The following is a 26,311-nucleotide window of genomic DNA, read 5'->3' on the forward strand; positions in this document are numbered from 1 at the left end:
ACAAGACACATGCAGCCAGAGAGAGAGAGAAAAAGATATGTGCCATTATTTCGTAGAATAAAAGAGGTTGCCATGCAGGGATTTGGGGCTGGAATCACATGATAATTTGCAGAGATAAATTGTTTCCTTTGTGGATTCAGTTATAATCCAGCTTAACGTTTGCCACATTTCCTCCAAAACCAGGCTTAGAGGTATGAGTGTGCATGTGTGTGTGTTTGTTTTGGAAGTGTGTACGTGCAATATGTATCCAAAACCAAGCTTACAGAGTGCAGTGACCCAGTTCCTTTGTCTCTCAAAGGAGTAACGGGACTGATAACGGAAAACATCTCTCTACACAAACGTGCACGGAGACACACTTGACATATACATATGGACACAGGCCCTGCACAGATATGTGTGCACACCCACCCACCCCAACACACACACACACACACACACACACTCACAGGCTGTTGAGCAGGGTATTTTGGATTCAGTGAATTATCTCCAGTATTTGCTGAGTAGCGGCTCTTGTTTCAGAGCCAGTGGAGCTGCCTGTAGTTGCTTATGAATAATTAAGAGCTCCAGTCTTTCGGAGAGAGAACAAATCTAAAACACTCCTTTCTTCTCTTCTCCCACAGATATTTTGGTGCTCTGATCTAGGTGCTCATGGCGCGTTTGTGTCTTAGCAGCCCATCAGGGTAGACTTCCCACAATCCTCTGCTGTAGCATGCAGCAAATACAGTGGTAAGCTCATGGTAACAGCTAAGAGTGATGATCTAACAAGACAGCAACCTGGAAACAAGAGCAATCCTCCAGCTTGTTAAAGACAGAGATGGTGATGAAGTTGCGTTAGCGCTATAGTTATTACAAGACTTTAATGGTTCCTGCGCCATCACAGAAACCATTTCATTTCCACTAAACACTCTGGGCGGCTGAATCTGTTTGCTCACATGTTCGCTCACATGCACAGTAAACTGCTAAATGTTGCATTTAAATGCTCACAGACATGTAGGGAGAAACAGATGCACAAACAGCAGCGGCTTGAAAAGAACAAAGAGGAGACATGCTGGAGGAGACACTGAAAGGGAGGACAAAAAAAACAAAGAAAGAAAGAGAAAATGCCAAAGAGCAGCCATGCGCCAAGCAGAGATCAAAGCATGCATGTAGCATGTAAATGAATTAGCCTGATGTGAGGTTAAAAATAGCATCCTCAGAACACGGGGGTCTGACAAGACAGTCACCGCTTCACAAAGCACTCAGGCAGCATCAGACTGTCTCTCGCCTCACCCCTCCGTCCTTCTCGGGCAAAACTTGTTCTTTCCGTGCACCAAAATTGTTGAGTGATTTTTTATTTTTTTTTTAGGGGGGTTGAGTGACAGATTTACAAAGTATTTGCTGTTCAGTGAAATGTCTACACCAGCTCAGAGCTGTAAGCCTTCAAACCAACACTTCACCCTCCTTCTTCTTTTTTTATTTTTTATTTTAGATGTACAGTACATTAAACATTTACTTCCTTTTGAAAAAGAGATATCCTTTGGGGCAAAGGTTGTCTCAATGAAGATGAAGGTGAATGTGCGTGAGAGCGTGGATGGTGACCTTGTATTGCCCTGCACTAGATCCTGAGCAGGAAGTTCAGACCATATTATACCATTTGAATCATTCATGTAACACCAAAGTGCTATCATAAAAACAACTTTTACAAAAACGGCATTTTTCTAATTTAAATCTGAATTATCTCAGTCTAAAAATACTCTTTTGGTATGCATAAATTCTGTGCAGGTATAGAGATTTAGCTACCAACACATTAGTGAATGGCTTTGAAGTGTGCCAGCAGTACGGCAGGAGAATTGTTGAAATGCTCAACAGGAGGATTGATGCAAGGTCAAACAGTGGACAAGTTTCCTTTGAAAATATTTGTTGAAAACGCTAGTAGGAGAATGCAGAGTGTGGGCAGTGAAAACAAGAGCTGAGAGTGAGTCAAAGATAAAGCCAGAGGTACACAGCTTACTGTACACAATGTTAAATCATCCTCCCTCAAATCCTTAGCTGGAGTGTGCGCGAGAAGTGTGGAGGTATAAATGTAGAAGACAGTCAGGTCAAATGTCTGTTTCTTGCTTCTTTGTTATAATTTCATATAGTCATGTTTTGGGAGCAAAATATCACTGAGTCAGTTTCTCACTTTTCAGGTCAGGATGTGCAGGAGAGCTTGCTATAACACTGCAGTGAAGGCCGTGGCCATGTGTTGCTGTTGCTGGGGTTTACCTGCAGGCCCAGTGGTTTCCAGCGGACGTTCCTGAGCAGGGCCGGTGTGGAGCTCAGGGTGTTCTGGGGCCTTTTCTTCAGCGTGAGGATGACTCCGCATGGGTCCTCTCTCAAAGCGTTCACCAGGTTCTTCAGCTGCCAGCCCACCTGAGGAGCACACACACACACACATACCGGGCTACCGAAACAACTGCTGCCAACCACACACACATGCTGTACACAATGTACTGGGAGCAACAAAATCTGCTGAGTAAAACCACCACACATGCTTTCTATTAACCACCACACACACACGGGTTCTGATACTACCTGTCCAAAACACCATATGCTACTTTTCAGTTATTTATTCCCAGACTTTTGTGTCCTGATTAGACGAGGACAGTTAAGGGATGATAGAAGAGGACAGAGAGGGGGGGGGGCTAGGAGAAATAGATGACATTTTGATGAAAGTACGTCACATGTTCACCTTCTGTGGGCTATCGAGTCAAATCTACTTTTCTTTCCCAGAATTCTTTGGTTTAAATCTATAGTAGGGCATCGAATATGGTCTATCTCACGTCCACTTTAATGTGTTCTATTACATCATCCTGGTAAGAGATCTTACCTTCATTCTTTTGGTTATGTTCAGTTTTTGTTCAAGTTGTTTTTAAGGTATCATCTTTTAATTGTTGTGGTCATTTTAGATTGTTAGGTCATTTTAATTTGGGGTTACTTTGAAGTGCATTGTGTTATACTGAGAAGATTTTATAATGTGTACTTATTGATCAGACACAGTGGCCTGTATAACACAATATAATTCAAGCAAGCCTATGTGATTTCTCCTAGATACTGCACAACAGCACCATGACATCTTTAAACAGCCATAATGAAGTGATCATGTCAATGACATTGCCGTGACAATATCTTTTGTGGTCTAAAAACACTAGTATACTGAAATAAGATATGTCTTTGTCTGCATGCTTAAGGAAACCAGGGAGATGGTAAAAGGAGTGCTGACTGCAGCGTTTCCTCCTGCTTCCGGGCAGCCTGTCTCCAGAGCTGGTAGCACTCATCAGGCTATTGATTGGCTACACAGGTCTCAGCTACTGGAACTGTCCACAGAGGCCACCACACACACACACACACACACACACACACACACAAGTGCTCTGGCCATAATCCTGACATTATGACGAACAGCGTGTCAGTATTTAGTGGGCCGACTTTGTTTTCTTCGGCCTTTCGATAACTGAAGTGTAGCTGAGTACAGAATCTCAGTACTCAGTTGACACCAAATGAAATGTGTCCATCTATCTAAAGAAAGAAAAAAACTCAACAGAAAATGTCAAGGACCAAGAGTTATCACCGACTGTCTAGTAAGATTCTTCATTGTTCTTTCATTAAATAGTTCCTTCTTTCACTCATAGTTTTGCTAGATTTAAAGGGGTTATTTGTAAGTTTCCTTTGCTGCCAAAAGTGGTTCCTTACCAAGAGCAAGTAGTAGTGATTGACATGAGCTTTGGCCATTGTTGCAATTACAAGAGAGGAGGTGATAATATGTCCTAACGAAACGGGCCAGGGCTAGCTGGTTAGCCTGCTCATTTACGGGTACGTGGTCAAGTGAGGAGTTAACATTGGTGTTGCGTTCGAGCACTGGCACAGCTCTTGGTGAGTGAAGCAACTATGCTGAACTCACAACATCTCCTCTATAGTACTGGGAAATAAACCACAATAAGCTTCAGTTTTGAAGCTTAGTGAAATTGGCCAAAGTGGGGAAAATGGTAACAAATTGGCCAAAGTGGAAACAGACAACACAGGGTATTGTCTTGGCCCTATACCTCTTAAGGTAGTGTTTTCATGCAAAACATAAACCCAGAATCAACTGAACTCAAAGTGAACTAAACTGGATTGCAATCAAAACTTTTTTGATCCACTTGTCTAGTGTGCGTTAACAGCAAACACAAAGCCTGTCCTAACCGGGCTGGCTCCGAACTGTTCTGTTATGCAAACATGCAGAGGGAAACAGGGAGAGACCTACCAAAGTAATAATAGAGCATAAACTGCTGCTGGAGAGGTTTTTCAAATCCCAGGGGTCTTCATTATTTTCCCAGATGCTATTACCTCCACATAATTATGTTGCCTCTTCAAACAATCAGTTTGTTATTTGAGCAAATTCCACATTTTACCTCAAAAGAGAATCTGAGCTAAAAACTGCAGTTCCTGTTTTGAAGTGGGCCTCAAACAAAGGCTCATGCATAGACATGAAGGGAGCGTTGTTGCTAAATACGTGGGATAGGCCTACATAATGATTGTATAATGTAATGGAATTTGTTCATTCTAATCTAATTTTTGAATATGGAGCCTCGCTAGATAAACTTATCAGCTGTGATGTTGACAGAGAGTTTGCCAGGAGTGTGTCCATCTTTCCTCCTCAGCAGCTTCATTTAGGATTTAATAAAAAAGCTATATAGAGTAGAGACTGCCTTCTACTGCCCCCCCCCTTTTCTTTTCATCCTTTTCATCTTCTCCCTAAGTCCCTCTTTACTTCCTCCTCCCTTTTTTCACACACCCCCTTTATAGACACACACACCTCTATCTCCCCCATGCTTATCTCCTCCCCCAGAGTGAGGGATCAGAGTGGTGAGGGTCTAGCTGAGGGAGTAATGAGGGGTTGGAGCTGAGAGCCTGGCAGGGTGCGATCTGCACTGTCACCCCGAGGAGAGACAGAGAGAGAGAGAGGGACAGAGATAACACGCGGCTCCCTCACGCGTCAATCAGCGGCGCTCCCCAGCGCCTGCATGCACACTTTCGCATGAGCAGCACCTACCGAGACGTACGAGGGAAATACTCGGGGTAAGAGCACACAAAATACGTCCACACACGCAGATACAACCATTTTTCCACCCTCCCTCAGAAATCTCACATAAACGCTGTAACAAATCATTTGTGCCAGAGCTGACAGCACAGGCAATAGACAGCGTGCTCAATCACATGCGCTCACAAGCCACCGTTCCATTTAAAATGGCTGCCCATTTTCGTGCCTCTCTCTGATGTGAAGAGTTGAAAGCAGAAGTACAACTTATTCAAGTCTGAAATGGGAACATGAGTTCACATTTCAAACCTGACGTCTCCCTCAGGGGTTCCTTACGACAATGGAAACAAATTCCAGAAAGAGTGAGCAGACAATCACGCAGGACTGAACAAAGGTCTTGTAACAATCGTCCTATAATCTGCTCCTGCAGCAAGCCTAATTAGCCTACATAGCGGCAAAGGACAGGAAGCACCATGGTGGCAGTGGTGGTGGTGGTGGTGGTGGTAGGAGACATGTACCTCGACAGCCTCCCAATGTAACACAGAGTGGAGAACAAAACACAGTGTATCTCATGTGGTTCCTTCTGAAAACTCACCACTGTCTGATGGTTGACTTGGATCACCTCGTCCCCTGCATGGATCTTCTTACACTGGTCTGCTGGAGACTGTAGGGGCACAAGGTGGAGGACAGAAAAGGACAATGGAAACAAAGCAAGCATGGATTGATTGTCATAGTGGGATATGAGACTATAAATTGTGTGAAGTGTTAGTCTTCAGACTGACTGAGTGACATAAAAACTCACATTCTCTGTGGTTCCGGTGATAACGTGGAGTCCATCATATGTTGACTTGATGTACATCCCCTGAAACACAAGCAGGAGGATTCAACATCACACAGGGTACAAAGACAAAGTGGGATTTGGACGTTGTACATGATATCTGGTTGGTATATTTTGTGTCTGTGACTGTGTGCGTGTGTGTGTATCTGTGTTTGTGTTGGACAGAGTGACAGACTCGATATTTTGGACTTGGACACCAGTAATATTGAGGTCACTATTTTGATAATGTTGGTCAAGAGGATCTGTCTAACACCTTGTTGCAAAAGCTCCATTGGTGTTGACTTCAAAGGTGTATGAGTCACATTATTGCTCATTCAGCTCTGTGCAGAAGGATCTGCATTTATGTTCTTCCACATATTTTGTATTATTTTGTATATATTTGTTATATATGTTCTTTTTCTTTGATTTATCACCCAACTCAAATATTTGACTTGAATTGGAAAAAAAGCAACAACAAAAAAAAACATTCACATCTCAAGATTTGACCAAGTAAAGTAAATAATTCATTGAGGCAGCAGAAGGTAGACAGTGTATATCCACACACCTTGAATATTTGTTTATCAGTGCTATGAATTCAAGAGACTTAAGATTCAGTTATGTAACCACACAACAGCAGAGTCCTCAAATGCTTTGAGAAAAACTGTCCAATTAAAGTTCAAAAGTCTATTTCCTTATGAAGACTTTAATTGTATTTATCCCCAAAGACTTGAGGTTTGATAATACAGTATTACAGGACTTTGACTTTACCAGAGCATTTAAAGCAGCTTTAATACATTGTATGTTCAGTGGAAGAAGATGAAAACACAATACTGATATATAACTGTGTCGATGTTGTTGGCTGTTGCTTATTTACACATCCAGAAGGCACAGAAGGTGCGGAGGAACATTAGCATTCATTTGGACTCATATTTCTGTTATTTAAGTGAAATATTCACTCAGTCATTTTAGCTTTGGTTTGGTCCCCGCTGACTTCTGGAAGAAATATCTGGTTCTCTCTGTTCTACTGTTTCCTTTCACATGAGAGGCAGATGGAGTAAATTGTTGCTTGTGTAGCTTTAGAAACGACCTTGGTGTGCATGCCTGCGTGTGTCCTTACCAGCCCTTCACTGGGCATGATGCTGGTAAGGTGGACCACCTCCAGATGGGCAGACTGAGAGACCAGAGAGTCTGATGACAGAGAGATGATGTGGTCGCATATCCCTGCTAAGGTCTTACACTGGAGGTAAAGAAAAGGGAGCAAACAGAGAGAGAGAGAGAGAGAGAGAGAGAGTGACAAAAAGAGGAAGACAAAGTTATTGAGATTGGATTTGGTCCGCGAGGGATGCTGTGACCTAGCTGGAGGAGGTGAAACAGAAATCATTTCATCAGATTGTTCCACATCGCCACTTCCATCACTCCAGCACACAAACTGTTTCCTGTCACAGTGTGTCCACAGGCATGCCCATGTTGTGCTCTAGCACAACTAAAGAGAAAGTGTAATTATGCCTCGCACAGGGAAACCATTAAATGTTGTGCTCTAACACAACTTATAGGTAATTTATTAAGATTATTTAGATGCCTCACAACGGAAGCACCATTTATGTTGGGGTTATACCAACTATAAGTAAAGTTATTATTAAGAGGGTTATTGGCTATCAAATTAGTAAAATATCAATACCAAAATATTAATAATTACTATAAAAATTATTAATGGGATTTAATTTTATTAAATCCACCTCGGGGCACCAGACAGCCAATGTACCAAAGTCAGTCTCATAAGGGTGTGCTAACTATTAATATATAACCTTGTTTAATGATTAAGTTAATAATTATTAACAAAATAACATTATCAATAGCTGCAAAGTTGAAGGATTTAGAAGTTCTACTGCGTAGAGGTTGGCATACTCACTATTGTACAACATTAACAGACAAGTAAAGTTTCAAGGAAGTTTATTGGACACATCTAGAAAATGGAATAACAAAACGTGAAACTAAGACAAGCTACATACACTATGTACACGTGTGTGTGTGTGTGTGTGTGTGTGTGTGTGTGTGTGTGTGTGTGTGTTGGTGAGAGTGTATGGCTATGTGTCGGTGACCATGTGTCTGTGAGGTGTGAAGTGTGATCTCGGACAATGGAAAAGATGGAGGATGGTTGCTCTGTCCTGAGACAAAGGGAGTTACAACCAAATGGCCTCCAAGATGGCCTCTAAGACCAACCACATGTGATGTGGGGGAGGTGAACAAAGGTGTGTCCTTTGTTCAACGCTCAAGTTGCATGTTAAACATAGGTTCACTAAATATGAGACTATAGCTGACAACAACAAAGCAACAACAACAAAGCTCAAGTATTTTAACTGATTTCAATCAATACATACATTGGCATGGTTGAAGTACTCTATGCTTAGTCAAGGTGCAAGGTAATCCTAACTAGGCCCAGTTACATTACCAAGTCACATGAAAGTGAGAAGATCCGGTGCTGGTGGGGACTCCTGCGGTTGCAGGGTTGCCGGTCCTGTTGCGGTTTGTCAAATCCAGTGATTGTGTCTTTGTCCCGTGAACTACAGCCGTCCTGGCTGTGTAGTTTGAGTTCCGTTGAGGAGAGTCCTTGGTTGCTTGCTTTGTTTTGTGGCTCCGTAGCTCAACTAGCAGACCTTGCGTCGTGTTAGCTGGTTCCTTTTCTTTAATCCGTTGGTAGGCACTCGCGGCGCTACCAGTGCAGGCGTCTGCCTTGAGCAGGCCTCATGGAGATTTGAGAGCGGTAGCAGTAGCTCCAGGTGAGGAGCTGAGAGGAGCGGCAGCTCCTTCTGAGGTGAAGAAGAGAAGAGACGACGAAGAGAGAGAGAAGAAGCGAACTTCTCCTTTTTATATGGCCTGTGACCTCACAGGTCCTGGGGCCATACCTGACCAATGGGGGGTCAGTAGTGGAGGTTTCACACCTAGGTGTGAAAAGGTGAAGGACGCTGGGAGGCTGAGTTCAATGGTTTTCCTTTGTCTGGGAGACAAAGAAGCCATGCAGTCTTATACTCCATTTTGACTGGGCTGAGTCCCAACATCCCCCCTTTGGTCTCAGGATCTCACGTGATGTGTGATCCTGTGAGCACCATAGTCCATAGTCCATTCAAAATGTCTGGGCAGTTCACAAACCAACTGGGCATTTGGTTTCTATCTATCTTGACTAAGCATAGACAGACTACAGAACAAAATCCACTTACATACAGATTGAAACATAACACACAACAAATAACATCTTCTAGTTATTCATAAGTGTAAGTGATGCTATGGTGAGAAAGGGTGTGGCACCTGGAATGACATGTCATTATAGGTGTCTAACAGTGAATACAATGCCATTAATAAGATACTGCAGAGGAGTCGATCCAAGATTACTTGCAGAAATCACAGTGATGGCTGAATCAAATCAGAATTTGCTGCTGTTGCTAACAAAACCATGCTGAGCTCTAACTGTAAGAAAATCAAGGAATCCTGCACTAGTACTTGTTTGACTGTCTGTGGTGTGAGGAGGAAGCTCTGGAGCTTTTGTGTCTTTGGTGTTTCCTCACACCTGGCTCAGGGCTGTAATGCTCCTGGTAGCTGGAGACAGAGAGGCATTCAGAAGCAGTGTCACTATCTGAAATGTGCTGACCATGTTCTTCACTGTGGTCAGAGATGCTATCATCTGATTGGTCATAGTTTTGGGCCACAATTTCATCATAAGGCTTCCTACAGCTTCTACTGTGTGAATGCCTATCTCTATGCAGCTGGTGGACACGGCGGTTGCGCTCAGTGTCTGGACGTGGCCGGCTGTCACCCCCCTTTGGCGTGTTGCGAGGGTGAGGTCTTGAGCGTGCAGGTCTGTGTGACACATGGGTGTTTGAGCTGCTGGGCTCAGTTGTTTGCCCCTGTGTTTTGGAAGAGACGAGAGTTTCCCAGGCAACCTGTGTCATCTTCCTTACTTCCTGCGTGGTGGGCTTACCATTATGTGTCATGAGTGTGACGTGAGTGCGTATAGAGGGGTGAAGGTTTTTCACAAACAGGGACCTGAAAGTGGTGCTTTCCTCCAAGCCTGGGGCGCTCTTTCCTTGAAAATATGCATGTCTGAAACGTTTGTAAAAGTTTCTGGGGTGCTCAAGACGGGAGTGTTTAATTTGAGAAGCTGCAACTATTCCTGAGATCTCATCAGCAGGGGAAGAAAATTCATCTAGCAGTGCTTGACAAAGATCATGGTAGTTGTCTCTTACTCTGGGAGGAAGTGACTGCATGAACTTGTGAACAGCTTTTGAGCTGGTTTTCCACACAAGTTTGACTTTCTCCCTGTGGGTCGCGCTTGGTAAGTCAACTAGGCTGTTGTCTAGTTCACTGAAGTAATCATTGATGTTCTGATCACCATTGTCGGGATCAAACGGCTCAATGTCTTTAGCTATGAACTCAAGCACTTCAAGGCGGGGGCACTGGGTGGTCCTGTCGGATGAAGGCGAGACTAAGCTATCCTGGACATCTACCGCCTGTGCTCTGGGTCTTACAGGTGGGAAGACAGGGACTGAACACCTGTCATCACTCTCCTGGTGTTGCAGGGAAGAGGATGAACAGTCCTGAGATGCTCTAGTCTCCCCTTTGGAGGGCTGAGCACGGGTGAAAGCATAGTTAACTGGCTGAGAATGAGGTGCAGTATATACACTAGATGATACGCTACATGTCTCTTCACTATCTACGTGAGAAAGATGGGAAGCCAGGTGGCTGTTACCTCTGCACCTTAGTGGAGGTTGGGGAGCTGGCTTAGTTTCCCAAGGAACTTCAGGTCAGGTGGGAAAATGTCCCCCATTCTGCATGGAGAAGGAGTTAACCTTTCTCCAAGGGAGGAGCGTGAATCAGAGTAACCTGAATCACTTTGTCTGAAAGACTGTGGAGAGTCAGAGCGTTCTGACCTAAGTTTAAACAACTCCTCCTTCTGTGAGCAGAGATCTAACTCTGCTGAGTGCAAGCTTCCTAGGTAACGTAAGGCTTTGTGATTTGCTGTCTTCACTTCTTGAAGTAGACTAGCATTTTGCACTCTTAGGGACTCTACCTCTTGTTCCAGAGTTGCTTGGTCTGAGCTGAAAGACTGGCCTGTCTGTGGCAGATCAGAAGCATGCATCTTAACAACGGGCCCTTGGATGCTCTCTGAGCATCCCATCTGTCATTAAGTAGCAAGTCCAATTCTTTCCTACACTCACTGAGATTCAACTTGTTGATGAGTTCAGAGTACCGGGGTTTTAGGCTCTGAGCCAGGGCAGACATGAACTGCTCTACAGAGGGGTTCTCCATTATTACTCTGAGAGGTGAGATTAAGCAAATCTGAGAAACCTATAAAGCAAAGCAAATTGTTTGCAGTGGTGTTGCTTGGCAGACACCTTGTAGTAGTGTAGCTTTGCTATGCACTACTCCAGTGGTTTCTTACAGTAACTCAAGCTGGGAGTGGCAGTGAGGTACAAAACTTCACAGGGCTGGCAGCACACTGTGGCTCTATCTTCAAGCTCTACTCTTAATCAGGTTGAAATGCATGGCAGTGACAACCGGTACAAGCTCTCTAGGTTACACAGGGCCGGCGGCACGCTGTGTCTTAAAGTTAAGGGTAAGGGGAGCACTTAGCTTAACAACCAATTTTGACAGAACAAAGTAGCATTGAATACGTGGTATTCAAATGCGGGACAGGAATTCTTAAAGTTCCTACAGAGAAGACTCAACTGGAAAGACTAGCAACAGTCGCAAATTCTTGATGCAGCACAATGGGCTTAATTCTCAAAAGAGTTTTAGCAAAACTCAGGAATAAATCAAAATTCAGCACAATTCACTTTCTGCATGCAAAGTCAGATGTCTACTCGTGTAGCAGACTCTGTTTTATGTGAACTTTTGGTTAGTTCAGTTTTGGATTTCACTTTCAGTAATGTCCAAACTTTTGCTCAAAATTAATATTGTACAAATGTGAATAAATGCCAACAGTACACAGCCTCACACGGGGCACCATTAATGTTGTGCTCTAGCACAACTAAAGAGAAAGTGTAATTATGCCTCGCACAGGGAAACCATTAAATGTTGTGCTCTAACACAACTTATAGGTAATTTATTAAGATTATTTAGATGCCTCACAACGGAAGCACCATTTATGTTGGGGTTATACCAACTATAAGTAAAGTTATTATTAAGAGGGTTATTGGCTATCAAATTAGTAAAATATCAATACCAAAATATTAATAATTACTATAAAAATTATTAATGGGATTTAATTTTATTAAATCCACCTCGGGGCACCAGACAGCCAATGTACCAAAGTCAGTCTCATAAGGGTGTGCTAACTATTAATATATAACCTTGTTTAATGATTAAGTTAATAATTATTAACAAAATAACATTATCAATAGCTGCAAAGTTGAAGGATTTAGAAGTTCTACTGCGTAGAGGTTGGCATACTCACTATTGTACAACATTAACAGACAAGTAAAGTTTTTTCAAGGAAGTTTATTGGACACATCTAGAAAATGGAATAACAAAACGTGAAACTAAGACAAGCTACATACACTATGTACACGTGTGTGTGTGTGTGTGTGTGTGTGTGTGTGTGTGTGTGTGTGTGTTGGTGAGAGTGTATGGCTATGTGTCGGTGACCATGTGTCTGTGAGGTGTGAAGTGTGATCTCGGACAATGGAAAAGATGGAGGATGGTTGCTCTGTCCTGAGACAAAGGGAGTTACAACCAAATGGCCTCCAAGATGGCCTCTAAGACCAACCACATGTGATGTGGGGGAGGTGAACAAAGGTGTGTCCTTTGTTCAACGCTCAAGTTGCATGTTAAACATAGGTTCACTAAATATGAGACTATAGCTGACAACAACAAAGCAACAACAACAAAGCTCAAGTATTTTAACTGATTTCAATCAATACATACATTGGCATGGTTGAAGTACTCTATGCTTAGTCAAGGTGCAAGGTAATCCTAACTAGGCCCAGTTACATTACCAAGTCACATGAAAGTGAGAAGATCCGGTGCTGGTGGGGACTCCTGCGGTTGCAGGGTTGCCGGTCCTGTTGCGGTTTGTCAAATCCAGTGATTGTGTCTTTGTCCCGTGAACTACAGCCGTCCTGGCTGTGTAGTTTGAGTTCCGTTGAGGAGAGTCCTTGGTTGCTTGCTTTGTTTTGTGGCTCCGTAGCTCAACTAGCAGACCTTGCGTCGTGTTAGCTGGTTCCTTTTCTTTAATCCGTTGGTAGGCACTCGCGGCGCTACCAGTGCAGGCGTCTGCCTTGAGCAGGCCTCATGGAGATTTGAGAGCGGTAGCAGTAGCTCCAGGTGAGGAGCTGAGAGGAGCGGCAGCTCCTTCTGAGGTGAAGAAGAGAAGAGACGACGAAGAGAGAGAGAAGAAGCGAACTTCTCCTTTTTATATGGCCTGTGACCTCACAGGTCCTGGGGCCATACCTGACCAATGGGGGGTCAGTAGTGGAGGTTTCACACCTAGGTGTGAAAAGGTGAAGGACGCTGGGAGGCTGAGTTCAATGGTTTTCCTTTGTCTGGGAGACAAAGAAGCCATGCAGTCTTATACTCCATTTTGACTGGGCTGAGTCCCAACACCCATAAGACACCGTCACAGACAGAAAAACACATCACCGATACCAGACAAGCCCGGGGTGCCTAGATGACATTTTCTAACATCTAAATTACAGAGTACAGATTTCATTTCTTGTTATCTGTATTTTATTTTCTTATTTTCCCCTTCATGTCAGCTAACAACAAATGGACACATTGTTGTAGAGTGGATGGATTATCTGTGCTCTGATCCCCCCCCCCCAACACTGCACTTATATTCATATAATATATTATGCCATTTGAGTGCACCCAAGCAAAGACGCCAAATAAAAAGCATGGCTTCACCTTGCCTTTGTTCTAAATGAACCTTGACTGTTTTTCAGGCTATTTGTCTGCTTGGTCACACATGCAAGTTAATTTATCATCAGCAACATCTCTGCCTTCTAATCTTGGCTGACTGACTGCAGTGGCTTTACCGGGAATTTTACCCTGGTCATCCTGCCTTGTTGCATCGCTGCTCAGTGCAAACATGCATGCAAAACACACACACACACACACACACACACACACTGGAATGTAACAAACAAACATGCGAATGTGAACGTACAGTAAATTCCCTACATTCACACAAGCTGCATGACAGTGATGAACCCTGCATAAAATAATCTTCTGATCGCAATTCTAATGAGCAATTACCAAATTATTACCGGTTATGAAATGAACAGAGGATCTTCAACACACACACACACACACACACACACACACACACACACACACACACACACACACACACACACACACTTACACACACATACACCATAGCTCAGAGCCTGTGATTCATTCAGTGTGAGAGAATAGGTGGAGGATCTTCAGTGAGCTGGCTATGTGATTCTTATGCTCTCTCTGTTTCTGTCTGTCTGTGTCTCTCTCTCTCAAACACACACACACACACACACACACACACACACACACACACACACACACACACACACACACACTTCCTCCCTTTTCTGGGTCATTTATTTGAACATTACACTGCCGGTTTCTGTTCATTCAGTACTATTATGTCAAGGTGCACACATTACATAATGGGATACCCACAACTGTTCATGTCATGAGAAAATACCAAGCACAATGTTGAGCTTTAATTTTTTTTAAAAAAGAGGAAATGGAAAGGGAGGCTAGGAGGGGTGTATATCTAATCCTGCCTATATAGTCGTTAAGTAGCATGTGATGTGCCCAGCTGGAAACCACAGCAAGCGACAATGTTGTGGCTCTGCCCGTGTCCCCGCTTTGATCATAGGACTAATAGTCTTGACCTGGGATTAACACGGGACCAGGACACAAAAGGCCAGCATGGAGACTCTCAAGTCCGCCAGCTCTGACACACCCAGCCTTGATCTGACATGCCTCCAGGAGAATCAGAGCGCAGATTATAGGGAAGTTAACTTATGTGGCTGGCTGGCGTGAGATTTAAAAGCAGTCAAACAGAAAGCCAGACATAGTACGCTGCCAAATGGATTAAGCTCTGGCTGCACACTCCTACCCCACCAACACCACCAACACCAACCTCGCACCCACCCACCGCATCCTTCATTCTCTTTCTCTCTCACCCTATCTTCCTAATGGACTCAACACACACATGTTCACATGCTAACACACACCCACACACAGCAAGTGAGCATGCACACTGTGAAATATATAAACCTGAGCCGAGACACAGGGAAAGATGGAGAGAAGCGAGGAGGGAGAAGGGGACTGGCAGAGGGAAGCAGAAAAGCTGGGAGGTGGGAGGGAGAGTCCGGGAGGAAAGGGGGAGAAAACAAGGGAAAGGGAAAACACACAACTAGGACAGTCTTATGTAATTCCTCTCATCCTTATGCATGCATGCACATAAAACGCACACACTCATACACACTTCACGCTCCATCAGACACACAGACTCACACATGCTCATATCTTATCGCTCTCTCTCTCTCTCTCTCTCACACACACACACACACACACACACACACACACACACACACACACACACACACACACACACACACACACACACTATCCCTGTCCATCTGATTGCTGCAGGCCGTAGTCTAGAGGAGAGCAGTGTAGCAGTGAGTTTTGCATTATTGAGCAGAAGCTGACAAACGTACAACCACCACTACAGTAGCTACAGCAGCATTGACTGGAGCATTAAGTCTCTGAACCCCATGCTGGATGCTCACAGGGGCCACACTAGCTGAGACTCTAACATACATGTCTGTCTAGCTCAAAATCCACTCATGCATTACTTAAAGGAACACTTTGACATTTTGGGAAATATTATGTATGACATCATTCACTTTTTTGGCCAGACACAGAGGAGGTAAATGGTGCCACTCTCGAAATCTGTATTGCACATATGAAGCCAGGAGATGGTCAGCTTACCTGGTATGAAATACCAGCAAGAGGGTGTGTGCAATTATAAATGATTTGGATTTTAGTAAAGTTCCCTCAAACATGATATAACAGGCTCTAATTTCACACCAGGCGTAAGCGAGGCGCACGGTGGCGCAGCCCGTGCAGTGCTAATTTCGCCGGGCGCAACACAGCGCACAGCCACATTGGTAGACCGAGGTGCATCAAGGTGGGTGTGGCAGCGCAGCAGGAGGAGGTGTCGACAGATTCAGCTTGGCGCAGTGACAATTCCGCGTCAAAAGGCTCCGCCGAAGGTGTGCTGAAAGCTCGCCAGCTCCAACCTGGTCTACTCTTGTGCACAATGCGCACACGTCACCAAAACCTCACAGGCAGGTTTCCAGAATGTCAGGCACATTTCTATGCATTTCTATGCTAATTTCTATCCGTAGTCCCATCAGGGCAAAACCTGATTAACGATATTAGTAACCTCCTCCCCGACTACTTTTGCTTCATCAGCCCGAGGAGGTCTTTTCGCATTATCATATATTCGGCCACAGTGAGCTTGGACCTCCCAGACCAAAACATCAGTTTCCTCCTGAGGGAAGTTTGGCCGTCTGGCGTCGCTGTCTCCTTCGTCCATGTAGAAATATAAAGGGTCCCAGTTTCGTGCCGCAGCGCAAGGTGGCTCACGGTCATTTTGGCAGTTTGGTAAACCGAGGTGCACCGAGATGGGTGTGGCGACAAGCTCGCCAGGTCCAACCTGGTCTATGAATCGCAGCCGGTGCGGTGGTAGTTTGACTGACCGGCGCACAGTGCGCACACGACAAGACAAGACCTCACAGGCAGGTTTCCACAGTTTCAGACAATAAATCCAAAAAATAATCACAACAAACACTATCTAATGCAACTAATGGAATCAACACGTAAATTTATATCTACCGTAGATGACCAAATAGTCGCCCGCGTGCAAATACGCGCCTGTGCTCTAATAGCCGCCGGGGTCCGAGCTCATTTGGCAAAATAAACGCCAGTTCAATTAAACGCCCGGGCGATTAAGTGTTTACCATAGCCTTGCACAGAAAAAAAAAAGTTTTTTTAACAGCGTATCACCGGCTCTCACCTCTTCTGTCAGTCAGCCCCTCCTCTCGCTCACATGCAAGCGCACACACACACACACACACACACACACACAGACACACAAACGCAAACACAGGTGAGCTAACGGGACAGGTCGCGCTGGACTGCTAATAGACAAAGACAAATAGATAAATGCGCTAATGTACAGAGATGAAATTACCGCGATCGACCCCCCTCCCGCTATCGTTCATAACACTGATCTGATCAGCTCCCTGTGTCGCGGTAACACAGTCTTTGTATTTATTGTTCGATGTCAATAGTAGTTTTGTTCCAGTGGTCCTATGGTGACCTCTTTGTTCTTTTTATGATGGTCTAGTGCTGCTCATTGCAAAAATAAATTGTAGCCTGTTGCAAATACGCGCCTGGTTCTTATAAACGCCTGGGGTCCAAGTCAATTTAGCATATTAAACGCCCGGGCTACTAAATGGTCATCTATGGTATATAAATTTGAGGTGGGAACGCGGAGTGCTTGTGCCAGGCTGCGCCGTGCACGAAACTTTCAAAATGCGCATGGACACACCCCCTAGACTGCGCCTGGTCTACGAAACTAGACCCCAAAACGACAAAATTGCAGTGCACCTCACCACAGCGCATTTAAAGGTGAGGAGAGGAGCTCATTTGATTGGTGAAGATCTGAAATATCCTCCCAATTAATGGCAAAAGAGGTAATGAACATATTACACTATTTAAGTAAAACTACTAATACCTTGCAAAAAAGCCGGAGAAGGTCCGCACTGATTTAAAAAAAAAACTTCTTTAATTCTGTAACATGCAGTAATCTTATCCCAAATATGTATCAATGGTAAAGCACTAATTACACAGAACGCTCCCTTAAACAGAACCTATTATGTAATATGCTACCACTACTAATACTCATAATAACACTAATACGATATTACTTTTTGTTTAAGTTAATTAGTTGATTGTTCTGAATGGTATGAATATGTGGTAACATACATATCATGTAATATAATTTCAAAGAATGGTTTGCATAAAAAATCTTAAATAGAAAAATGACAAACAGATTGTTGCTGACAATCAGAGAATAAAAAATACTTAAGTTTAACTTTTGTTTATTTCACTAAAGAATATGGAAAAGGATATGAACAAACCTACAGCTCTTTAAAAAATTACATAAAACTTTATTCTATATACCATACAATTCTTTTTTTATCATCCTGCATGTCCCAAGTGTTTATGTGCTGTTTGTGGTTTAGGCATTCTGTCACTTCACCTCCATTTTCTTAATTTCTCCAACACATAGTAAAAAAAATGATCAGCAAGGACGCAGCAACTAAAAACAGGCCACTCATCTTCTCTCTCTCTCTCTCTCTCTCTCTCCTCCCTTCACGCTGTCTCCTTATTTCATAAACCTCCCACACATAACAGACTTAGTCATGTGGAGCTTTTAGTCTGGCACTGAGGGGTTTGTGTTTGTGTACACATGTGAATAGCCATCTAAATATTTGAATTTTGCCAATGTCACTGTCCTGGTTTTTGCTTTAAATGACACAGCTAAGGGGGAAGTAATACTGACAGAGGGAACACTGTAGCATGAGGAGACCAGCATTCCAATAATTGATATAATTGAAAGAAATACATAATATACTCGTAGCATTTTATTTTTTTAACCATGAACATCTGATCTGAGTATTTTCCTCACCATGATATGCTTCAATATTTTTCTGTGAACTCCCCCTGCCAACATTTTATTTGGTTTTCTACACCTGACCTTGGATGGCAGCGGGAAGTGTCCCAGTCCAACTGTCAGCCCAGATCAGACACTAGCTGCTCACTCGGTTTCACACGTGGACACAGACAGTTCTCCGTCATACACGCGCGCACACACGTACACACACACACACAAGAAGCTAAACTGGAGCTTTCAAATAGCCTCAGGCTCACTTGCATTTTAACATGCACAATTTTGTGCCACAAATTTTCACAAAAACAAACAGCACTGTGATAGCACACACACACACACACACACACACACACACAGACATACACACACCACATACACTTTATATACAAAACATACACAAGAGTATTGAAACACATCTCGTGCCTGCTTGTTCAATGTAAAGTTGGAGCTAGGACCCAGTTAAAGAAAAGAAACAATCTGGCTCTGTCCACAGGTAACAACTACGCCAGCATCTCTACAGCTCACTGATAACAAAAAAAAAGTTGTCCTCCTCTTTTAAAACATCTAGGTTTTTGCTTTGATTCTGTGTAGCAGAGGTCAACTGTGATGACTTTGTGGAAATGAAATACTGAATAAACTAAGGCAATAATCTAGTTGTGGGCGTTTGTTTTATCTATCCTTTTAATGGCTTCATGGCTGAGTAAACCACTTGATTTCCATCATAAACAATAAGCCAATATCTTTAAGTCAGCATTGATATTTCTACAAGAAATTGACATTTAAAACAGAAACTTACCACATGGAGAATCTTGTTCTCTGTCTCATACACAGTGCAATCCTGTAAAATTAGAAGACAACAGAATGAGAGAGCAGAAAAAAATATAAGATTGAGTAAGCATCAATTTGAACATCCGCACAGAGGCTCAAATATCTCCCTCCTCCAAATATAACAGCGGAGAAAGAAGGAAATAAGAGAAATGAGAGATGGGCGACTTCTTCTCTACAGGAGAACATTAGCAGTCAGCTGTTTTATTGCTAACCTTCCACATTTTCTACAGTATGTTACTTTATAAACTAGGCAGGCTAATACATTGGATTTACCAGTTTGGGGCCGACTCTGCTGCATGGAGCATCATGTGTCTCTTCAGGATTTAGAAATGACATTATTTGAACATGACGGATTGTTATTTAACGATAGCTGATAGTTAATCTATTTCTGGGAGAGCAGCCCACTGAATCCACCAGATGTGCATGGAGGCAGTTAATTCATCTGTTTGATGCATTGGTGCAGGCAGCCCTGCCACCTTTGTCTGTCTCTCTGCACCCTGGCAGCCACATGTTCATTTGCCCATTATGCACCTACGGTGGCCCCTTTCTCTTCGCTCTCCTCTGGCCCTTGTAAGAGGGGATGGGTGTTATCTGCTCAGCTCCAGGACTCACTCTGGGCACACGGACAAACACACTCTCACACACACTCTAAGCAGGCTCTTACAGGGAGGACATGGATGAGGTCCAGGACGGCAGACATAGTTTCTGTCCAAACAATGAGATTTCTACAGTATCAGAGTGTATGCATGCACCTCCAGTTTTAGTTACAGGGAGAGCAGAAGGAGGACAGGAAATGAAGGGATGAGAGGCCCCTGGTTTGTTCTCCATCATGGTCCATAAGTTAAGCAGGGGATGAGGTCTAACAGGGCATCAATGAGCACATTGCCAGAGGCTGTTACAGAGAACTACTCATCCCATCAGCCATGATGCAAACAGCCTGTGGCAGAGGACATATGTTTCACTGATAGTCAAATCTATAGGAATGAGCTATAGACCAGAGCAAGCTGCATCCGTATTGATGTTCCCAGTCCATAGCCACTTTAGTTTTGCCCTTTCAATTCAAATCCTGACCTTTACTGTATGAGAGTAATGAGTATGGGCATGATGGACTATGCGACACAAGCATCCTGTGTGTGTACGGCATGTGTGTTTGTAAGCACCTGTTGTACAATGGTAGTTAATTCTAGGCAGAGCTGAACAATGTTGTTCTTCAGTAACGAATACTCTGTCACACTGGCAAATGGAGACCTGAAAAAGACACAGAAGAGTTTATGATTTGACAAATGCACCTGACTCCTTATGACCTTATTCTAAATTAGCTTTTTGCTTTTTATCAAAATGATCCTCAGAATGGGAAGTGTGTTTTCACTGCAAGGCAAAATGGAACTAAAAGGATCAAATTGAAACATATAAATGAATGTGAGCAAAGCATATTTGGTCATTGGTTTTTTGTTTTCTTTTCAAAATTAGCTTCCTCATTCGGTGTTGGGCCTACTTTTATTTTATATTGGTGTTTTCATTTCATTTTGCTCTGTTCATTTATTCCCTAAAGGCGTGATTTTAAAAGCTGTGAGAGGGAAGTGTGAGAGAGAGAGAAATAGAAGCTATTCTCAGCTCCTCTCAGAGCACAGGAGCAATGGATAAAGACAAATAACAATATTTGGTTTTATATTGTGACTACGAGGTGACGCAACTCAGGGATCTAATAAAGGTCAACAGTGCTTTAAAGTATGCGTTCATGATTCCATCAGCACTTTCACAGTGCTTGTACTCTTTATCCATCTGTGACTTGTTACCATGGCTACAATAACGGTACCAGCTTACGATATAATGCAGAATAGCACAAACCATTTCTGTGATGTATTATAAAAAATATAAATTAGGTTAAGCCAAGTCAGGTTGGTTCAGCTCCAGTCATCATAGTTAAGTTGCAATGTAGCATGGAATTTATACTATATTTTAACTTTTTTATCATCCTTATTACATGAATATAGCACATATTATCTTGACAAACTGAAAGGCCAAATGTATTTTAATCCGTACCCTAACCCTAAGCTGTGATCTTTACCTGTCAAGCCAGGCTAGAAGGTTCTTGGCTGCACCAATCAGATCCACCACTGACGTGAGGAAATCATTTGGGAGCCTCCGGGAAGCTCGTCCGTCGTAGTGTCCTCCCCTCCGCCGGCCCAGGATGAAGTTCTGGAGGTTCTTTGCTGAGGCATTCAGCTTGTGGGACAAAGTGCGGAGGTTCTCTGTCTCCAGGCCGTAGTTCTGCAGGACAAACAGAGGGATTCATTTTAGAAGAGTTACAGTACAGTAGGCCTAACTTTGTCTGATTTTCTTTAACACCAGTAGTTTGCAGTTGCCTGTGATTCATGGGATCAAAAGCTAAAATTGTTATGTATATTGTTTCAAAAAACATGTGTTAATTAGTTAGCTGTGGGTAAATGTAGCCGTTCAGCTTTGAAGAAAAGTAGTTTCAACTTGCATCTGTCTTTATACTGGCCAAGCTAATTTGGCTGTCTTCAAAGTTCATAATGCTGCTAATCAATTCACATAGCTCACACTTAAAACCATGTTTCTACAATTATGTTTGTATATGGATTAATTAACCACAACACTTTGTGTTAATGAGTGAGCTTTTATACATCGTCGCCCTATTAAAATAATGGCCTAAGTCATTTTTTGACGAAAATGAGTTTTTGGCCTAAATCATCTCCTGATAATGCTGGCCACCTCTGGTAAAAAAATCTTAATCCTTAGTTGAGAGGATCATGCTTTTTATGTCCTATAAGACAATGGCCTATGTCAAGAGGGTGACTTAGGCCATTTTATTCTTGGCCTAAGTCAAAACTTTTTGATTCTTTGGGATAAAATGTCTGACTTGGGCAATTTAACGCTTGTGTGGTTTTAGCTTCCTGCATACACTGGTACTTTACTGAGTTGAAATTGAACATTTTAAACTCAAAAATTTCAAGTAAAATAAACATGTAACATCTAACTTATACTTATTATCCCCTATTACATGGCTTACGACTTTCATCGATTCATAAATTGCATCATTTAGTGAATCTGCAAGTCTGATCACTTCTCCGCTGTTTTGTTAAAGCAGAAGTAAGCGATCCGGTCGTTTTGGCTAACTTTCTGTCAGGGGATGGAGTTAGCAGCCCCCGCCCTCGTCATGGATCTATTGGTCCTCGTCCCTACGTCACTACATTCACGCACATCCCTTGGCTGCACACACAGAGAGGACCGCCCCTTTATGCCGTTCTCTCTCCTCATTGGATAAAGGTTGTAGGATACAAGGAAAGTTTTCTCCTGGGCTCAGAGCAGAGCAGAGTGACTGACAGACCCGTGTTTCAGACCAAACACTCTATGTAAGTGATTGCTGTTGGAAGATATAACTATTTAAGACTTATATTAACACAAATATTCCGCTTACTTCTGCTTTAACATCCCTCCTGGTCGTGTGCATTTGTTTTCAACGAAGCCTTTGATAATCAATCAGTGGATCGATGGATTATCACATACATATTACGATTCAGTACCTGGGATGAGAATCAGCACCTCTAACTGTACGTTCACACCAAAAGCTTCCAAAGCGTCAAAAACGCCGGAAGTCAATTCATTTTCAATGAGCGCCCGGCGACACTGAGCGTCCAAAGCGTCAACAGGCGTTGCCGCGCTTCCAGAGCGTCCAAAGCTTCCAAAGCGTCCAAAGCATCACCAGATGAGAAGTTGAGCCAGGTTTAACTTTAGGGTAATGAGCTATGACGCGGTTAAGCGGCAACCGGCGGCAGCCTGTCAGAATAGAGATGTCCGTCAGCTGCCTTTTTTTTCTTTTTTTTGTATTTCGGCTCCCCAATGGCCAGCGTGATCGAACTTTGACGTCAGTCACCTGACGAGCGGCCAAAGCGGCTGAAAATATTTGCAGTTTTGGAAGCTGTCTTGTCTGACGCCCACCCTCGAGCGTTTTTGACGCTTTGGAAGCTTTTGGTGTGAACGTACAGTAAGTCCAAGGCCGTGGTTCTCAACCTCCAGGTCGGGGGAGAGTTTCTGCCTCAAATGGAGGAGTTTAAGGCCCTGCCCCACTTTACCCACTTCCACTTGATTTTGACCCAAGCACTCAGTTTTGCACATTCTCGTGTAGGGGTAGTGTGTCCTAATCATTTCAAGAGCGAGGGAAAGTGCTCCTACGTCGTAGGAGTGGTGTCCCATTGCGTAGGGTACGATCTTTACTTCTAACACTTCTATCTTCATCGTCAAGGGGAATCTCCCTTTGAAGGCCACTCAGAACCAAGTGCTAGTGTTAAGGGAAGAGAAATGGGATTGGGCCTAAGTATCTTGGGGTCTTGTTCATGAGTAAGGATGGACTGCGAGATTGACAGGCAGGTCGGTGCAGCAGCTGCAGTAATGCGGTCGTGGTATTGGTCTGTTGTGGTAAAGAAGGTCTTGATTTACCAGTCCACCTACGTTCCCACACTCACCTATGGTCATGAACTTTGGGTCATGATCGAAAGAACAAGATCCAGGATACAAGCGGCCGAAATGAGTTTCCTCCGCAGGGTGGCGGGGCTCTCCCTTAGAGATAGGGTGAGGAGTTCTGTCACGCACCTGTATAGGATGCCCCCTGGACGCCTCCCTAAAGAGGTGTTATGGCCATGCCCCCCCCCAGAAGGAGACCCTGAGGAAGACCCAGGACACGCTGTAGTGACTATGTCACTCGGCTGGCCTGGGAACACATTGGTATCCTCCCGGAAGAGCTAGAGGAAGTGTCTGGGGAGAGGGAAGTCTAGGCCATCGAATTTCAAGTCCAAAAGATTTTGTTTACTAGGTGTTTTCTGCTCTTAAACGTGCCAACCAGGTCGTTTTTGACCCTAATACCACACAGGAGTTAATTTAACTCAGGGTAATTTCAGTTTTGAGTTTGTACTATGGAATGTTAGGGCAGTTTAAGCCAGGTTTAACTTTGCCTAAGTCACCCGAAAATGTTCGGAAAATGGCCTAAGTCACTTTATTCTTTAATGTTACATAATTAACACACAACGTTCTATGTATGTCAATAGTCATCCACTGTCAAGGCCTTTTTGATTGAAATGATTAATAAATATCATATGCTCTGAATTTGGCAAAGTTTTTTGTGTTTTCCCGAAAACTTGAAAAAATGACTTAGGCCATTATTTTAATAGGGTGACGACATGTTGGTAGCTGGAGTTCGGAGAGCAGAGCTAGCTGCTTCCACTGTTTGTGCTGAGCTAAGCTAATCCTCTTTAGCTCCCCCACTTCAAACCCGCACATCAGAGTGGTGTTGATCTTCTTGGAAAGGAAGTCATTTGTCCAAACTTCAGAATATTAATAGTTTCATTGATCTATTTCTATTTGTAAAAGGTTTTGAAATCCCTTCTACTGTGTATCATCAAAGCAGAAAAGTAATGTGAAACTATTTTAATATACATTTCAGAGTGTTTTTATCGTGACAGATACTGCACACATTTTTTTTATCCTTCTAAATTTCATATGATTTTTTAATACTGTATTGTAAATTAATATGTTGAGTAAACAAAAATCATCCAAAATGGTCATTCTGAGTGGAATTAACTTAAATTAGAATCACTGAATAACAATTAACGTTTACATTAAACACACACTAATGCAAAACACTATAAGCTAGTTGAATAGCCCATTATGGCACTATGACCCTTTTGAATAAATACACACACGCACACATGCACGCACGCACACACACACACACACACACACACACACAGACCCACTAAGCCACATTGCGCTCGGTGTCCCAAGGCACCTCCAGTCATGTCCTGCCTGACAGAGCCTGATTCCTTCTGACATAAAGCCTATACACACACAACATGCACAAAAAGGCACATACACATATCCTTGTATAGTCAGATGCACAGGCTGAACTAGACGTATCTATTCCTTCCCTGCCTCTGGATCTTTTCTACACAGTCACGACCACAGTAACTACAAAGGAGAGGGGGTTTCACTGTGGTGGTAGCAGAGAGACAGACAGAGAGAGAGACAGGGAGGAAAGGAGAGAGAGGGAGAGAGAAATGAGGGAATTGAGGAACTAAAGAGGCAGAAGACAAGAGGGAGAGAGAGAAAGAGAGAAGCACCCAGCTATGCATCTCACTGAAACTGGGTCATGCATACACTGTGTTCTGTATAATCTTCTGCATTCTGTGTGAACATACATAGATGTATACATGAACTTGGAGAGAACATGTTTGCACAGCTGTAATTAGGCTGTCCTATGATTCGATCTGAAGCTGTGTGCAGCTCTCTCCAGGGGACAGAGTGCTGAGATAAAGGGGAGGGAAAAAATGCCCTGTGTCGACTGTCTGAATGACTTTGAATGTGTGTGAGTGTAAGTGTGTGTGTGTGTGTGTGTGTGTGTGTGTGTGTGTGTGTGTGTGTGTGTGTGTGTGTGCGTGCGTGTGACTGTGGAGAAAGAGAGGGAAATAATTTGAGCAGCGCGTGCATATGTGCGCTTGTGTGTATCAAATCAATACAGTAAGAGGGTGATGCTATTAGAGCAACTCCCACCTCCCCTTTTCTCCACCTTCACGTTGATGTGGTTGCCATAGCAGCTATGTGTGGAGTGGCCTCTCCTCTACGCTGAAATTTCTGCCATTGTCCACGGACTCACACTCAAACATCTTTTTATGAACTGCTTGGGCGAAAAGCACCTTTAATCCTTTTCTTCCAGAAGTAAAAGAAGGTGTTATTTTTATGGAGTTTCACTGTTGGTTCACATTCACTTGACTGAAACATACGTAAGCTTTTGCAGACACGTATTACATGAGCATACTTGTCTTATTATTCAAGAGAATATTGATTTTTTTATGTCACTCTCAGCTTGGAGGATCTGGATTCAATG

At 43.3% G+C, this 26,311-nt stretch overlaps 1 protein-coding gene across 9 annotated transcripts in view; it reads right to left on the bottom strand.

The window, feature by feature from the left end:
- LOC146980147 (connector enhancer of kinase suppressor of ras 2) overlaps positions 1 to 26,311 on the bottom strand; it is a 70,976-nt gene that overhangs the window by 26,807 nt on the left and 17,858 nt on the right. For all 9 annotated transcript variants that reach the window (XM_085788404.1, XM_085788406.1, XM_085788403.1 and 6 more), the window contains exons 3-9: positions 21,479 to 21,681; positions 20,571 to 20,658; positions 19,379 to 19,420; positions 6,970 to 7,089; positions 5,838 to 5,897; positions 5,631 to 5,699; positions 2,245 to 2,391 (exon numbers count right to left, since the gene is read on the bottom strand). In XM_085788404.1, the coding sequence (XP_085644530.1) occupies positions 2,245 to 2,391; positions 5,631 to 5,699; positions 5,838 to 5,897; positions 6,970 to 7,089; positions 19,379 to 19,420; positions 20,571 to 20,658; positions 21,479 to 21,681 (729 nt within the window). The remainder of the gene's footprint in view (positions 1 to 2,244; positions 2,392 to 5,630; positions 5,700 to 5,837; positions 5,898 to 6,969; positions 7,090 to 19,378; positions 19,421 to 20,570; positions 20,659 to 21,478; positions 21,682 to 26,311) is intronic.

This window comes from Trachurus japonicus, chromosome 10 (assembly GCF_045865225.1).
Source record: "Trachurus japonicus isolate A0001 chromosome 10, Traja_1.0".
Classification (NCBI taxonomy): Eukaryota; Metazoa; Chordata; class Actinopteri; order Carangiformes; family Carangidae; genus Trachurus; species Trachurus japonicus.